The sequence below is a fragment of the Lates calcarifer genome, linkage group LG12 (assembly GCF_001640805.2).
Source record: "Lates calcarifer isolate ASB-BC8 linkage group LG12, TLL_Latcal_v3, whole genome shotgun sequence".
NCBI lineage: Eukaryota > Metazoa > Chordata > Actinopteri > Centropomidae > Lates > Lates calcarifer.
In genome coordinates, this window is record NC_066844.1 from 20742665 (window position 1) to 20760616 (window position 17952).

General features: G+C 39.7%; 1 protein-coding gene across 1 annotated transcript; it reads left to right on the plus strand.

Moving 5' to 3' along the window:
• Nucleotides 1-329: 329 nt before the first annotated feature.
• On the plus strand, nucleotides 330-17887 carry LOC108898961 (SPRY domain-containing protein 3). The gene is made up of 11 exons (XM_018699130.2): nucleotides 330-453; nucleotides 3171-3317; nucleotides 3497-3572; nucleotides 6919-7043; nucleotides 7925-8057; nucleotides 8203-8391; nucleotides 11902-12051; nucleotides 14183-14240; nucleotides 14690-14809; nucleotides 14904-15028; nucleotides 15130-17887. The coding sequence occupies exons 2-11, from the start codon at nucleotides 3190-3192 to the stop codon at nucleotides 15262-15264; spliced, it is 1239 nt and encodes a 412-aa protein (XP_018554646.1). The 5' UTR covers nucleotides 330-453; nucleotides 3171-3189; the 3' UTR covers nucleotides 15265-17887.
• Nucleotides 17888-17952: the final 65 nt, after the last annotated feature.

Sequence of the window (17952 nt, forward strand, 5' to 3'; positions counted from 1 at the left end):
CCAGAAGAGCCCTCTGTGGTTCATCCATGTTCTCCACAGTGGTGACAGGTCTTTCTTTTCTTTATACTTTTCTCAGATTTCCAAGGCAAACTTAATTGAAACATGCTCCTTTTACCTACTTTATCAAATATAACTATAGGGAAAGTAGCAAGTAAAAATGCCCTAACCCAGCACTAAGTGTATGTGCATTTTTATTACAGTGATCCTACAAAAAGTAAGATTTTTTTTTTTTACGGCTTTTAACACACACTAACTGTACAGCCATATCAATACACAGCACAAATACACACGGCACTGCACAGGTTAAGGTCCTCGCGCTGTATTTATCCCCCTGATGTGATTGGTTGAGAGGGCGGGACTTCCGACAGCGCAGGTTGGACATAAAGTGACAGACTTCACCTCCTTAAAATTGGAAGAAAAACCGAAGGACGACGCGTTACAAGTTTTTAAACAGTAAGGAATCAATATAAGACAAAGGGGCTTTGAATAGCGAGGGTATGACCTGAGGTTTATTCGTGTTTATATGATTTTATTGGCCACACAGCGCGACAATGTTAAGACGCTGAAAACAGCTAGCCGGCCAACCGAGTCCTCCCTGTAGTTTGGGAAATGTGATGCTGCGTTTAGGGTAGACTCGTAAATTGGTGAATCGTAGAAGTGTACACGCAACAAATGACAATATGAGGTAATAGCTCGCTTATTTGTTTACTTTATCAAAACACATCACCAGTAAGACCCTCAGCTGTTCTGTTTAGTCGGATTCAGGCTGGTAACTTGTTTTTTTCACCACACACTGAAATGAGCTCATAATTTCCGTTCACTGCTCATGTTTTAAGACGAAACGGACAACATTGCCAGGGTTTTTCCAACGAAACTAGCGTCTTCTACCCTAATTACACGACGTTGTGTAATACTACGTGTCGTGCTGTAATGGTCCACGTTTGGTCCACTGAAAAACCCAGCCAGTAAGATACATTTGTAAATGATGACGTTAAATGGACCAACAAAACTGTGAAGTTCACAGTCACTCTTGCTTCGTCATAACCGGACATAGGAAAACCATAATAGATTACAGTGGTTGAAGAAGTACTCAAATCTAATCTAGTAAAAATACTAATGTCACTCGTAGAAACTCGCTGTTGTAAGCTGACGTTATGGTTCTAACATTATATTAAGATAAAAAGATCAAAGATCAAAATAAACAAGTACCAAAATTAAAAGTACTTACTACGTACTTATGATACAGAATGGTCAATTAGAGAACAATATATATCATTAAGTACAAATAATATTGTAGTTATCAAATGAATATGGAGGAGGAAAAGATACAATATTTGCTTCTGAAATATACAGCAACAGAAGTATAAAGTAGCAGAAAATGGAAATCCTTGAGAAAAGTATCTCAAAATTAATTACAAATACTGTAGTGAGTTAGTATTCTTAGCTGCTTTCCACCACTGCACATGTTGTGCACCAGTGAAGAGTTGGTCAGTGAAAATCAGTTGATTGACAGAAAATAATAATCAACTAGTCTGATAATTGATTAAATATTTAGTAAGGTAACTTATCAAACAAAAACAACAAATTCTCTAGTTCCAGCATCTCAGTCTGGATTAACTGTTCTGGAATTGTAGCTGATAATATTCCTTGCTTTCTGACTTTTTGTGGGCTGAATTATTAGTCAGTTAATTGAGAGAATAATCACAGTGCTGAAGTCTCCTAGACAGCGGTCACCTCTAGGCTGATACATACTGTGTTGGCTAACAGTCGGCCAGATTGTCTGTGTGTAGTACCTGACAATCAGGCTGAATGAAGGCCAGACTCGGGGCAAGGACCTACACATGTATTGGGCTGGAAAAATAACAGTGTAGCTGAAGTATTTGTCTGATAAATCTTGCTATCTAGGGAGTTTCAGATTTGACAGTTTAAGAGAAAGTTAAGTTTTCTCAACCAGACCTCATCAGACTAGGTCTAGATCAAAAAACACTTTACCTAGACTTGTCAAATCTGGACTAAATTAACCCAGAGCAGTTTTCAAACTGTGGAAAAAACTTTTTTTTATCCAGCCCCGACTAGGTCTAGCCCAAGAACCACTATACTTAATAAAATAAATAGATAAATCAATAAAGGTTTCACTAATATGAAACTTTCAAACAGTCTTTAGTCTCTCTGGGTTAATCTAACCCACATTTGAAGTCTAGGTGTAGTGAATTTTGATTTAGAACTGGTCTGATTTGGTTTGGATGAGGGGAAAAACAGTTTCACTGACACAGTTTTACTTTCACAAATAAAAGATAAGTGATCTCAAAGGTGAAAATGGGTTTTATCCAGTGATAAGGTTTTAACCAGTCTTGTCATTTCAGTTTCCCTTAAACTGCAGAATCTGCGAATTGGAAGCTAAGTTAAAAATAATCAGCGTGTGAATCAACACTGAATTTAATTGTTACTTGCAGCCTTATGCCAGTGAGGTATTGAGATCAAATGTTGGTATTTGGGTTTGGAATATTTCAGGTAGTCCTCTAGGCCAGAAAAACACCACACACAGTTTGGGTGTCTCCCACACACTGACATTAATAGAGGAGCCAGTCTAAGCTTGAGTCAGTCACAGTTCACGTTGGGTGGAAGACACCCCAAGGGAGGCACCTGACCATCACAGGGCTAACACAAATAGGGGACTCACGTTCATGCCTCTTGGCTGTGTACAGTCACTGTCCAGGCCTTTGCTTGTCTGTGGAATGTGGGATTAAACATAAATGGAAAAACACAAACGCACAAAGGAGAAGGGTTTGGCCTGAGGATCAAACCCAGGTCCTGCTTGTTGTCAGGCAACAGTGGTAATCATGTTGTGGTCAAAGATGTTTGCTCTCCTCCTGCCTACAGCTTTAATTACTTAACATTTAATTGTTCTAGAGTTGTTTATCACGATTGCTCTGCTTGTTGTGTTCATCAACAGTAGAAGCATCTGTCAAGATTAGACTCATAAACACTTTTATTGGACTGCATCTTGAGCATTGTAATTTGACTGCTGCATTTTCTTGTACATTGAATTACATTACCTGGACAATCACTAGTTGTTGTTTGAATGTACCACTCAAAAAAGATTTTAAAATGCAGTCTTTTCTCTTTAAAGCAGCAATAAAGCTTTTCGATTTGTTTTCCTGTGTCCCTAGATTGTAATGGTTTTCAGACATGGACGACATAAACCTTCACTATCGCTTTCTGAACTGGCGGAGGCGAATCCGAGAAATTCGTGAGGTGCGAGCGGTGCGATACAGGGAGCGGCTCAAAAGGATGCTGAGAGACGGAGACATACTCAGGTAACAGTGATGAGCAATGGGTTCAAACTGGAGACATCTGTTAGTCATGAGGTTCATCCCCTGGTTTTCTGCAAGAACCCGTCCTTTTTCTGCTGAATCAGCATCCCTGCTTTGTTTGTTTTTGGCAGAAGTGATTGTTACCGTAATATTTTTGTTTTTCTTCTTGGATCTCTCACTAGGTATCACGGGAATTCAGATGAAGTCGGCTGTTTTGTGGCGGCCAGGCCATTGTCAAGACGAAATCGCTATTTTGAAGTAAGAGTTGATGGTTTTCTCTCAGTTCATGAGTATAAATTTGACACAGAGGTGACAAAACTTACAAAACATATTTGCTGTTTTGATTTCACATGAAAATTTCCTGGCTTAACTGCTCGACTCTCCATCATTGATTTTGCCGAGGAATCTTGAGTCCCTCTTGAAATCAGGACAAAAAACAAGCTGTAACTGTAGCCTGCTCTAATCAGCTGGATCTGCCTTCATGTACCACAGGATGTGGCTGATTCATTTATTCCCACATTGCTGGTTTACTACAAGTGTAATATTCAGCTGTACATGCAGTATCTAAGTCCTACATGTTATATATATATATATGTGTGTTATATTCTTTACTCTGTTGAGAGTAACTTTTTTTTCATAGCTTTTTTGTGTGCTATTGATGGACCCTAATGTCCCACAATGCATTGCTTGTCAGAACTGGAAATAATTAAATCAAAGTTTGGGCAGCCAGACATTGATTTTCAAGTAACTCCTCAGCCCAGATACACTTGAGAGAACTAAAAATGAAGAATTAGCATTTAGTCCAAACCTTCTGCAGTATATTCAACGCTGTCGGCATTGCTCCCAAATCACAGTGTGATTGGTGTCCTTTGGTTCACATCTCTGGTGTCATTTCCTGTGAGTAGAAAGTGAGGTACATTAATTTCTTGTATGAACTGTCAAAACAGTACACCACGAAGATTAGTGTGTAGTGTTAACATTATTGCATTAGTATATATTATGGATGTAGGACACAGCCTTGATTCTGTGTGATGAGAGGAGGCTTGGCAGGCTGTCACGTCTGACTACTCGCCTTCATCTTCTTGAACCGTAATGGAAAAGAAATCATGACACCTCCTGGGAACAGCACACATCTGAGAAACAAAGATCTTTCAGCTTGGAAATAGATTTGTGGAATTACTTGGCAGCTCTTGTTACACTGTGTACTCGGACAGGGGGGCGTGTGCAGTAATTGCTGAAGCCAGTGCTGATTGTTCGAGTCACATACGCCAAAATCATTTACACCAAAGTCAGAGGCAGGCTCAGCAATTAAGTCTCAGTCCCAACAGAAAAAAATGTTGTAAAGATTCAATCAATGAATTTTCCTCTGCATGTTGTTTTTTAAAGTCTTGTGAAGCCTTGGCACAAAGGGGGGATGAAGTAGGATGATCTGTAGCCTTCCAGAAACAGACACAGGAAGTGACTAGGTTCACACACACATCCAGTTTCTCTGCAGAAAAATCATGCTACATCCTCTAGACACTGACTTTCCTCATACAAAAGTAAAACTATATTAGTAGGTTTAAACAGTGAGTCCTTGATTTTCAGTTGTCTCTGCTTACTTGCTTCTAGCTAATACTTTCAGTTGATAGTCATTATAAAACAAAAACCCTGTGAAATGGGGTCTTAAATATGCACTTGATGGCTTCATACAATACACAATGTTGTTCTTAAAGGCCAGCAACAGGTCTTAGCTGCTGCTGCTAAAGTGTACCAGATTTTGCTGGTGACACCAGTGAACCCAGATTCTGATCCTTTGTTTGAAAACGGCTTCAGTTAGCAGCCAGTCATCCTGTCAGCAGGGTCAGCACTCTATACTATATACCACAAAGAAATAAAACAGCTGCAGTATTTTTAAGTTTCAGTGGTATTCAACCAGTGGGTCAACAGAGTGGATTTGATGCGGAGGGGGCTTTCTTATCTCAGCCCTCACGGATTTGTTGCACACAGCCAAATAAGTCGCAGCTCATAACAAATCATGTGCTGGTTGTTCTTAGTAATCGAGACACTGAAAGTACACAAACATCTCAGGACAGTGACTGTTTCTCAGAAGAAGCCATGTTCAAACTTGCCTAACTCACACATCCTGCCCAGGTCTGACGTGTAGTGAAACAGTAACTAACCCTCTGAACCTTTATACTTTCGTGTGCTTCATCCTTGTGACTCAGTTTGTGGGAGTCACGTAGGAGGAGGGAGGAAGCGATTTGCGTAAATGGGCATATGAGCAAATTTGTGATAAGTTAAGTGGATGCTGATTGTAGATCTGACAGTAAATTTTAAGAGGTCATCTGCATGTTTTGCACTGACACAGAAAAAAAGGGATGTATTCCTACTCACTCCCAGGAGCCCAGTGTTGAGGTCATGGGAAAGAACTTAAAAGTTTCCTCTTCTCTTTGCCCTGGATTTGCCAGCAGTGCTCCGATTGCAATGTGTCCATCTAGGGCTCTCTAGGGATGATGTCATATGGTCAGCATTCAGTTATGATAACAATGGTGCAGGCCAGCTCTTTGCTTCAGGGTTTTTTTTCACTTTGAACCATCATGTGGTGTTTTACAAAGCGATACTGTATAGTTTCAGGTTACTTTGGAAATTCCATGAAGTGAAAAGAGAAGCAGTGCCAACCCAAAAGCAACATACAGTGTAATGGCATGTAAAGATTTGGGGTGGAGCCTGAAGAAATAGAAACAGCAATAAACCTGCAGCACGCCGGCATTTTGAAACTTCTCTGTTCATCTTATATGATTTTCCTACCATCAGATCTGTAACTCTGAGTTATCTTCACAATTGTTGAATGGATTGCCATGAAACTTTTTAGAGACATTCATGTTCCACAGAGAATGAATCCCTCAGACTGTAGTGATTCACCTACACGTGTAGCTCTACCGCCACTGAAATCTTATTTGTCCGGTACTTAAGTTCATGACTAAACACGTACAAAACTAACAACAATCCCGTGAGACTTATCTCTATACTTTATGTTAAGTGCTAATTAGCAAGTGTTGCATACAAAGGCTGGATAAATATCTTACTTTGTACATATTTTAATATATCAACTTTTTCTGACAATGTCCACTACAATAAAAAAGAATGAATTCTGATAAAAAAAAAAGACATCTCTGTCCTTCACCCTGACTGAACCCCTCTCCTCCTCTTCCTCTGCCTCAACAAAATTTGCTCTGCTCATACACTCTCACAATGTAACTGCCTCCCACAGATAATGTGCAATGAGTAGTTCATGACTCGATGTGAAAACAACGTCCTTTAAATTCTAAGTTGGCGTCTAAAGATGTGTCAGGGGAAGCATAAAATGACTCCTCACATTATGTAGAAGAAATATCAACATCTGCAGCTTCTTGCTGTGTTTTGATGCTCAAGTCTGTTGATACCATATTGTTTAAAGACTGTTTAGAGACACTTTGAATTTGTTTTAAATTGAAGGAAAATCAGTTTTTGTCTTTGGAGTCTCTTAAAAGCAAAAAGTAATTTCTAAATGAAGGGGAATTTAAACTGTAGTGATAACTCCTCTCTTGTTTCTTGGTGATAAATCAACCTGTGGTCTTTGTAGGTGACCATCGTCGATACAGGAGTGAGGGGGATGATTGCTGTTGGTTTGGTGCCTCAGCTCTACAAACTGGACCATCAGCCGGGCTGGCTCCCACATTCTGTAGCTTTTCATGCCGACGATGGCAAGTATGTGTCACTGATCATTTTATTTAAGTATACCGCAGACTGAACATACTCTTGAGGATACATGACATGGAGATGCAGCAGTAAAATGTATTTCTGACACTAACGTAATGTTGGTTTCACACATCCCCACAGGACACTCATGCACTAGCATGTTCATGTTACACACTGACGAACTGAAAACAGAGCATTTTTGTCTGGTTATGAAGTGTACAGTCAAGTAAATTTATGAAGGTTGTGACAGGACACACTTTCATATTTAATGCTCAATTCTCAGAAATCGTTTACTACTTTTTCAGTGTGAGCGCACAACATGTCTGATGTTGTAGAAGCTGGATGAAACTTAGAGAAACTAGTCCTTTATGCTGGAACGGTTTTCTCTGTGTGTCCTGGTGTTTACAAGAATATGCTGTAAACTGATGTGAATTCATTGCAATTCTGTAACACTTCCCCTAAAAAAGCCACACAGTGCTGAGAACTGAAAGGAACCAGTATCACACAAGCACTGTTGGCTCCATCACATGGATGTCAGATATAACAGGCATAAGACCAAGTTACAATAGTACTTTGTGGTTTGGGGTCATTATTTTTTATGCCTTCATTAGAAAGAGATGACAGAAAATGACATGCAGCAAAGGCCATTGGCTGGCTGGATGCAGTACAAACACCAGGTAGTATGGACATTAACAGTATAATTTCCTTATTTTGTATGACATACTAAGACTCACTGAGAGAGAGAGATAACACAAACGAGCAGCTGATTACGTACCTTTTACTGCAGCGTTTTAGGAGTGTCCTTTGATGTTTTTCTTTGAATATCTGTAAAATCTGAAAATGATGAGCCTTCATTAGCAGCTCAACCTCTCCAACTGGTCTTTCCACAGGCTATATAATGGCAACACTGTGGGACAGCAGTTCGGTCCAAAATGCTGCAGAGGTGACAGAGTCGGTTGTGGAATATCCCTGGATGCAGATGATGGACAGTTGACAGTGTTTTTTACCAAGAATGGTAAAGAAGTAAGTACTTTCTTACCGTTGTATGATTTCTACCTCACACAGAATATATTCAACTAGTGCAATTTTAAGTGGAGTGAGTGAATTTGTCTTTTGTTTTCCTAGTTCACAGTTTGCTAAACAATACTGTATCTGAATGTGTGCTTAGGTCGGCAGTGTGGAAATCCCAGCATCTCCTGAAGCTCTCTACCCTGCTGTGGGAATGCACTCACTGGGGGAGGAAGTTCTGCTGGACCTGAACGCTGAGTGGGGGATGGAGGAGGATGACGGACAGATGATTGTGGACAGTCATGAAGAGGACTGGGGCCGTCTCCATGACGTCAAGGTTACTGGCACGGTAAGTCCTGGAGCAGAGAAAAATTTGGAAGTCTTGGACATAATTTTTTCTGAAGTGAAGTATTTACTAAATTTGCAATGCAAAATTTTTAAAGCTTGTCTCATGTTCATGCTGTGTTGGCTTGTATCAGTGGGCACACACCAAATTATTGTTCTAGAGCACATCAGAAAGGTTTAATTAAGGATGGCTGCTAACTGACGTTTGAGGTTTGACTCCTTTTGTCACTCCATCACTCATGTAGTAAAATCATGTTTTTTTCCCACCAGATTTTGTGGTTATACTGGATTTCATTTACATCAGCATTTCAGCGTTTGGCAATGAAATATCTGGTTAATTTGAATACCCCAAACACTCGGTGTTGGGGAGTACCACTGCATATATGCCTTTTGTGACTCCAGAAGGAGCTGCGTGATATATTATAATGATATCACTTTCAAGTGATATCACTTGAGACAGCATCAGTTAGGGCTGAAGATTGCACGTTTGAAAGTGAAACTTTTTTTTGCACATGGACTTTGAAAGAACACAGCTCACCAGACCTCTGTTGCTCCTCATCTCTACTTGAGGCTACATAGCACAGCTTAATTCTATACCTAGCCCTAGCCATGTATATTCTGGCCAACATGTCCAAGACCTAGCACATACAGACATTTAAAAAGTCGGATTTGTTGAATTTATGCAGAATTGTTGAAGTGATTAAATGGAACAAGAATTTATCAAAAAGCCTCTTCACAAATATATTACCAGTGTCTCTAAATGGCATTAGTGGATCTGTGTCAAATCCAAAATCATTAAGACAAAGTGAAAACTTTCAGATTGTGATTATAAACCAAATTTTGATCATCAATGCTGAAATTCTGATGTAAATATTAGCTTTTGTTAAGCACCTAATAAAAGATAAAAAGATTGAGATAGAAAGAGAGAACCAAAAATAATTTGTTTTTTCTCAGAGGTGTTCATTGACCTCCTGTTTGCGTCTCCACTCCTCCCTGTGATGGCAGGGCTGCAGTGTTTGTGTCTGACTCAGGCGCTGATACACACAAAACCTGAACTGAAAGGGGATGGGAGGAGATCGCAGCTGAACAGCCCTCAGGCGGGAGCGAGTAACCTGCATGCCACCCGCACATTTATTTATCCTTTTATTTCTACAAATCTGGCCCTGTCCTGTGCGAAGGCAGGTCCCAGAAACCGCAGTCTGAACTTCCTGCAACTCATCAATTACACATGTGCACATCATGAGAAGCTGTTAGGACAGAAAAAAACAAATGTTAAAAGAGTCAAGTTCGATATTAAGCATTCCACATTTCTTTCTCTGCTTGAGTCTCATCTGCAGGTCCTTTGTAATTTGTCCAAATCTTTAAGTGTCTTTTTAAATTTGCTGACACTTGTGATAGCGTGTTAGGTCAGGCATTTATTGGACACAGGTTCAAAATGTTGACATGCAGGTGTGGTAAACACTCATATTTATTAAGGCACACATTGCCTTCATATAAACTGAAGCTCACACAGCTGTTTACAGATTAGTAAGTGATTTACTGTCAGCTTTCATCCAAATATAGTCAGCAGCACTTACAACACCAGGGCGGCTGTTTACCTCTTGAAGTTGTGCTCTCGTACTGAAAAAAAGGAAGCTAAGGAGGTGTATTAAGAAAACAGATGAATCAGTCTGTAAATGGTTATAACTGAGACTTAAAATGTAATTTATTTATTAGAAGTAGCAGTGTACGGATGCACCTCTTTATATGTGTATCTTACATCTTCTTATTGGTGCTGGAGTGACAGTGGTGGGCTTTAATGTGGGGATCACACATTATCAAACACTATTGATCTGTTTTTGAAATCCCATGCAATCGGCTTGTAGTTATGAAAGAAGAGTGACTTTGACTGGGGAAATTGGCAGCTATGTTTACAATTAGATGTTGGGCAAAACAGCCTGGACACACACTCACTTTTGATTAATGTATTTATCTTCAGATATGACTTCATCTACTGCCTTCATGACAATTGGGGAGGTCGCTTTGGAAAGGATTTGGTCTTGGTGGTGTTGATTTCCTGTGCTGCATGTCATAAACATTTATGTTGTCCCTGTTGCTGTAGCTTTGCTTTTAGTACCCAAACAGGACACTGCAGGCAGGATGAGTCCAAATCATGCCCTATTTTTCCCAGGAAGAAAGAATTGCATGACATTACGAACTATCTTTTCATCTCCTCATCAAACATCCCTAATAGGGTAACGTGTGAATAAAACATGCCCTCTCATCTTGTTGGATTCTTGTCTGTCCCAACCTGAAATGAGGGCTGCAGCCACACCAGTGCAAAATCAGACATGCTATCACTAGCAGTGAAATGCAGTGTTCTGTTCGGAGGAACTGAGAAGTTTTTGAGTCATTATTATTTGAATAATCTCCACTTATGATTTTGCACGGTCCATCTGACACACCTAAACATACAGTGGGTCTAATCACCTGCTCAACTAAGACGAGGTAGCATTTCAATTGATCTATACAAGTAATTTAAGAAAAAAACATATTGTCAAGGTTCATTAAAAAAACATTGATTTAAATGAATTTAACAGGAATATCAATTGCTGTACCTCTTACTACTGTTGGGGCTTTACAGAAAAAACTCTGAAAGTAGTGCATTATGCATTATGGAGGTTAGTGGAACAGAAGCTACTTTGGAAATGGGGCAGGACCTTAGGTTTCTATATGGGACAGTGGCATTCTTTTTGCCCAAGGTCGGCAAAGACCTGCCTGTCTCCGATTGGCTTACCCTGACATTCTTGCCCTAAAACTCACAAATCATAACACTTTATGCCTAAACCTAACCCCACCAACTGATGAAGTGACAGGGTAGGGGTAGGTCTTTCTCCACCTAAATAAAAAAAATAGGACAGGAAAGCTGCGTGAAGTAAACTTATGTAACTTTTCAACCTCTGTAGCCACAAGTGACAGTTAAAGGGATTTTGTTGAGTGCTTGACAACTCATAGGGTCAGCCAACTGACTCAGTAACATTGGTTAGATAGCAATATTTACTTAAAGTTGGCTAACATATGCTAACATTAGCCACCAAAAGCGACTGGTCATACCAGACCAGATAAGGTTGTAGCAGCAAAACCCCTGAGTGACAGTTGGGTGATAATTTTCAGTTGGTTTGTAACTATGAGCAATCCCTTTCACATTAGACAAGTTATCTGATTTGCTCTTATTGTAAAACAAATATTGACTAATGCTGTCTTTAGATATACTTACAATTAGGTGGTAAAAGCCTTAAATCATTAATATTCGTGCACGTGCATTTTGTTTGCTTTACTTTTAAAAATGACTTTTTTTTTGTTTCTGTCCACTGAACTTTGACTCAACAGCCCAATGCTGTTTCAAATTAAATGAAATCAAATTAAATTCCACACGGTATTGTCATACTAGGAAATTTATTGGAATCTTACAGTGTACAGTCATAACGTGTGTGTGGTGTGTGTGTTGTGTGTGTGTGTGTGTATTTCTCCTCAGCTGCTGGAGTACGTGGGAAAAGGGAAGAGCATTGTGGACGTGGGCTTGGCTCAGGCCCGTCGACCTCTCAACACACGCTTCCACTACTATGAACTGGAGATCACAGATGCTGGAGAGAAGTGTTACATCGCCCTGGGGCTGGCACGCAGGGTAAGAGCCTCCTCGTCTAAGTCATCACCATGATGATTACATGTCATTGTCACTGACACACCATGTTACTTACTGTACACACTCTGTGGTTATCTGCTGGTTATCTGCCCCCTCTCTCGCACCTCGTCATCCCTCTCCCTCATACGCACCACTGCTCTCACTGTTTCCAGTCTGAGTGATGGATGACCGATAGAGGAAACGCTAACAACAGAATAAATATTGTCTCATTTTACCCCCACATCTGGTTTTCCATAAAAAGCAGGTTGTTCCAGTTACAAGCTAATCTACCATGTTAACTAGAATCCTACAGACAAGTATGGGAAAGTTGGTTACGAGATATGATGAGAACATCTGATCATTTTGTTTGTCTCAGTTTTTTTCCATTTATTTTTTATTTTACTTCCTTTATCATTGAGTCTCTGTACACAAGAAGGAATAAATAGAAAAACATTAAAAGAATGCAGGAGTTCCTCAGGCTAAGCAATTAAAAGTTGATATCCTAATTAATTTGGCTCAGTTAGGTGGTATTTAATCAGAAATGATGACAGCAAATAATGATCCATATTTTGGAAATATGTTGGGTCTGAGAGAAGACTTGTTGAATGTTTATACATCAGAGATGCAATCGGCTGCCTTTGGCCTCAAATGAATTCACCATGAACTCCTGCGCATCCTGTTTAATATAAATAAAGCAGTGTAATAATTGCTGAGGATGCAGTCACCGCATTATTTAAATGACAGATATGAAATATAGTGCGGTTCGCATATTATTGTTGTTCTGCTGGGATGTTTGGCGCTCGCTGTGCTCTGTTATTGGAGGCTAATTGATCGGGCGTCACCCGTGCCGATCATGCTGCTGTTTTGCCAGCTGCGATGGTCTGTCACAGCCTGGGAGGCGATGGATAGTTTTTTAGCAGTCATCCTCAACGTTCAGCTCCCCCCGACTCCTCCGCCATCAGTCACTCTGTGTGTGTGGGCATGTTGCGCCCCCGGTTCAGACCTGTATGGAGAATAGAGCTCTGTCATTTCGTTGATTGTTTTCCAGGAATTGTTTTTCTCAGTGTGTCTGCGGTTTTATTGGAGCATTATAAATCCATCAAGCGGTCATTCCTGAGGTTTTCCTCCATCTCCCGTCATCTCCTGCAAGACGCATCAGTGATGATGGGAAGTGTTACCTCTCGCTATAAAAATGAAAACAAAGGTGTTTCTCTCTCTCTCCCCCTTTCTCTGCCTAACACATTCTTAACAATTACTAGTTACTCAATGGTTGCTTATATTGGATAAAGGAGCAATTGTTTATGGTGCATTCCTTTTCTCCTTTGTCACTTCGGGGAAAAGGTTTTTCTATTTCAGTTTTTTATACACCAGCCATCACAGACACCTTATTTGTTCCTACACTGTTCTCTTGACATGCTTTCTCCTTCCAGTGCCCAGTTTTCCTACCCTTTGCTGCGGGCATAATCAGTGCATAGGGGCTTATATGTCTATTTACAGTAGATCTCCTAGAATTAGATCTGTTTTATTACGTGAAATCCAACTCAAAAAACCCTACCTGCACAGAAGGTAGCTGTAGTTGAGAAGTGATTCACCTGATTGACACTGAAAGTGAAAGGTGATGTTGGTTGGCTGCTTGTCTGACAAACCATTCTCTGAAGAGAGACATCTTGAGACATGCCCAGATCTAGATAGATAACATTACATGGGAAGAAGCAAACACTAATAAATCAGAAGACAATTAGGATGATGTGGGTTTTGCAGGCGGGCCAGAGCCTATCCCAGCTGACAGTGGGCGAGAGGTGGGGTACTGGACAGATCGCCAGTCCATCACAGGGCCAACATGTATAGACAAACAACCATTCACAGTCACATTCACACTCATGGGCAATTTAGAGTCACCAGTTAACCTGCATGTCTTTGGACTGTGGGAGGAAACCTGAGTACCCAGAGAGAACCCACATAGGCACAGGGAGAACATGCAAACTCCACACAGAAAAGCTCTGGGTTCCGAACCTGGAACCCCCTTACTGTGAGGTGACAGTGCTAACCACTGCACCACTGTACAACATGTCAAGCTTGTTCATTAATTAGATCTCCATATGTGTCTTATTATACTTCCCCTTTTGATTCACAGGACTACCCTAAAAACAGACATCCAGGTTGGAGCAGAGGATCCATAGCTTATCATGCAGGTGAGTGATGGCTGATCATGTTGGTGCATGATGATCTGCTGATGTATTTGCATATTACAGCACTGTAATTATGGGCAGTGTCAACATGTCCAATTTTCTATCTTACATTTTGTAGCATGCATAATTTCTGTTAAAATTTATCACATCAGTAATGGCACCAAATCATCACTCACATTTCTGGCAGTGGTAGAAAGGACTGAATAGTTAATATTTTATTATTATTATTATTGATAGCATGTCAGTAATAATGAAATATTTAAAAGGTTATAATTAATTTCTGTGCAGCTTTCTTTGGTTTCCTTTAGCTAAAAACAGCCAGAAGAAAAAAAAATTCTAATATTCACAATGGCAGATGTTTGGTGTTTTGTTGCATCTGTGTCTTAGTTGTATCACATTTTCTCAAAAATGTGAAATGAAGCACTAATCAGCCTCCCCATTGTTCATTGTAGATGATGGAAAGTTGTTCCAGGGCAGTGGGGTTGGGGATGCATTTGGTCCACGCTGTTTTGAAGGGGACATCATGGGCTGTGGAATCATGTTTCCACGTGACTTTAACCCTGATGGTGGAGGTGAACGTCTTTATATTGTTTTTAAGCACTGAGCCTCGTCATGTGCAGCCTCTAAATGCCTTGCTATCTTTTGTTTGCATCTGGGTTCTTTCAGATGATGTCGATGACTGGGACCTTGACGTGTTTCCCAAGCCCAGTGAGGTTCAGAATGACTTGTATGCAAACAATGAAGATGAGGAGGAGGATGGGGGAGAGGATTTAGAGGGGAGGAAGGTGATGGTGAGTTGCTGCCAGAATCTAGGAATATAAAACCAGGGACTCTTAAAGCTTCAGTGCAAACATTTATATAATCTCTTCGATGTCATCTTGTGTTTGAACAGGTGTTCTTCACCCGAAATGGAAAGGTGGTAGGCCGGAGGGAAGTGGCCTTACCGGTAGGAGGCTTCTTCCCCACTATTGGCATGATGAGTACTGGGGAGAAGGTCAGAGTGGACCTGCACCCCCTCAGTGGCTGAGGGGAGTGGAGGGAATGAAAAACAGAGTGAGGACAAATGGTTGAGCTCTGCTACATTTTGGAGATTGGACAATAATAGTTATACCTCCACATCAACAGGCTCCAAGGTGTTACTTGAAAAATTCACTCCAGTGTAGGAGGTCACTGTGGCTCCTTAGTGCTGTAAGAATGATTTAACATGCTGGCAGAACATTTTTATCAAGAATTATCAAAATAATGTATGCTAATATTACATGTGTGCCTAAAAGAAATTGCTTTATAATGAAATGGTTTTATACTGTAAGAAATTGTTTAACCAGTCTGGGGTTTTAAAGGGTAAAACACTATTTTTGACAATTTAATCACACTCTGTAAAGTTAATAAAATGCCAAAAAAGGGTCTCACCAGAATAATGAATGTAAAAACTCAGATAGAGCAGGGCCCATGCTAATAAATGGACCCCATTTGTCCTCATAAGAGGAACATTATCAGCAATAATATGCGTCAGCAGATCTGTAGCACCACTCTCACAGCCTGCGGCCATACTGTGCTCATTACCAGAGGTCTGCTGTATTTCCTCCTGTTGGTGGTGCATTACTGACACTCAGTGGTGAGAGTGGTAAGTCTGGAAAAGGCATGTTCAGAAAGTCTTCCAAAGAAACAGTAGTGCACTGAATGAACAGTGAGTTTATGCTCAGTAAAACTAGCTGCTTTATCGCTGTGGTTGTGTACGAGTGTGGGTGCTTGTTCTGACATGGAGTCATTCCACAGAGTTGTTACTGCATATTTAACAAATGTGCAAGCCACATGCAATTGGGATTTATGGGATAATTAAGTGTAATAACAATTTGTTGAAATTAAATCCAAACCATCTTTATGACCATTAATTGTTATTTTGGAATGAGCAGTTTTAAAAAGCAAAATTCCAACTCAAGGTTGGTTTGACGATCATGACTAGTTTGTTGGACTTCTTTTTTAAATCAGGTGTGATTTTACTATAGTTGTTAAAGATGATGTACTGTCAAATATTTGTGATAAATATCTGCATCTAAAAGATGTTACAGCAAAACCAAAACGATGTCAGAGGAAGAATACCAAACTGACATTTCTTGTTTTGCCACCTGTAATTTGCTCTGCATGTTTTTGCCACTACAGAGATGCTTGGTGTCCAAGTGTAACTAAAGCTTCACATGTTCTCTGAGTTTGCATCTGATGATTGAGCTTACACAGAAGCAAGCAAACTAAAATACCTCATCTCCAGTAAATGATGCCAAACTTATTGGTTTTGTTTTTTTCTGTGTAAGAAACCAGACCATAAGGTTTTGTTTTGTTTTTTTTTTGACAAATTGAACATTACAGAAGAAGACACTGATAGTTAGTCTGGTGTTAAATGTATCTCCTGCAGATCATTAAGATATTTTGGATGAAATGGACACCAATTGTCTCAAAAAGGGGAAAATCATGAGGATCAGTTTTCAATAGTACGAAACCCTGTCAGGACAACACAAATTAATGGCTACACATGATATAGTAGTAGATTTCTGATTAGTTCAGCATTTGAATATTTTATTAAATGTCTGAATGTTGAAAATGAAGCCATAAATTAAGATTTGCTGCTCTCAGGTATTTGAAAATCAAAATTACCTTGTCTTTTCTAAGATTATTTTTGCGTTCTTGTTGTATGTTGAATTCAGCCATTGTTTGCCACAAACTGTTATTTACCTGTAATGCTTTTTTTTTTTTTTTTTTAATTGTGTTTGTTTATTTGGCTGCAATCCCAGTTACTATTTTCCTCTTTAATTTGAGAAAAAGTAGTAGACTGACAGTTTCCCCATCAATTCAAACAACACTTGAAGTAGGTTTCTCTGCTGATCTGTGTGTTGCAAGTTGTGAGTTGATACAAAAATAACAACAGGCAATCGCTGGCAACAACTGCAACTTGTAAAGGGTTTTAAAGTTTAGCTGTAATGCTCTTTATTGATGTTTCTTTTCCTTTTTTTTTAACGGTTGCCATTGTGCACCTCATCTATATACTAAGTACACTTTAGAATATAGATTTGTCGAACTTTGGGTGTCTAATACAGCCAGACGTCATGAGCAAAGAACCTGTGTGAGAAAAATTCAGTCTGGACTTTTGTTAAATACACCTGGTAGTGGGATTTATGTTGGTGATGGAGATGATGGACATTGATTAATGATGACTCTGAAGTTTGTGAAACCGCACTCACACTGCAAACCTCCTCATCGTAAAGGTGTCTCATATCCGTATTCTGTGCAGGTCACTGAAAAGATCTAAAAACACCACATTACATTAACCCAGACTCTTGCTGGAATATTCATCTGAATAAGGATTGTTTGATTCCCCTGTGATCTGTTAATCATCATCTTAGCTCACAGGAGCTGACAGTGGTCCTCTGCTGCTGTTGTCTCCAGCATACTGCTCATTTCTAGCCCTTCTTTGCATGAATCAAGTTAAACATAATCACGGTTATATTTCAGTCTTTCCCAATCCTGCCCTGGAATACACCATGTCTTATATGTTTTTGTCTCGTCTTGACTTTTCTCTCATCCATTCTGTCTCTCAAAGCAATCAGATAAACCAAAAATGCCAAAAATAATTAAAAAGAATATTCACGACCAGTGCACTGCTGACTGCACTTTCATTCTTGTTTTTTTAGGTTCCTGTCAAGTTTTATATGAATAACATTTT

Excerpts from the sequence above, each read along its gene's own strand:
- LOC108898961 (XM_018699130.2), top strand. The coding sequence starts at position 3,190 with ATGGACGACATAAACCTTCACTATCGCTTTCTGAACTGGCGGAGGCGA. Across the intron at positions 7,044-7,924 it reads TTTCATGCCGACGATGGCAA|GCTATATAATGGCAACACTG; the intron begins GTATGTGTCACT and ends GTCTTTCCACAG. Across the intron at positions 15,029-15,129 it reads TAGAGGGGAGGAAGGTGATG|GTGTTCTTCACCCGAAATGG; the intron begins GTGAGTTGCTGC and ends GTGTTTGAACAG.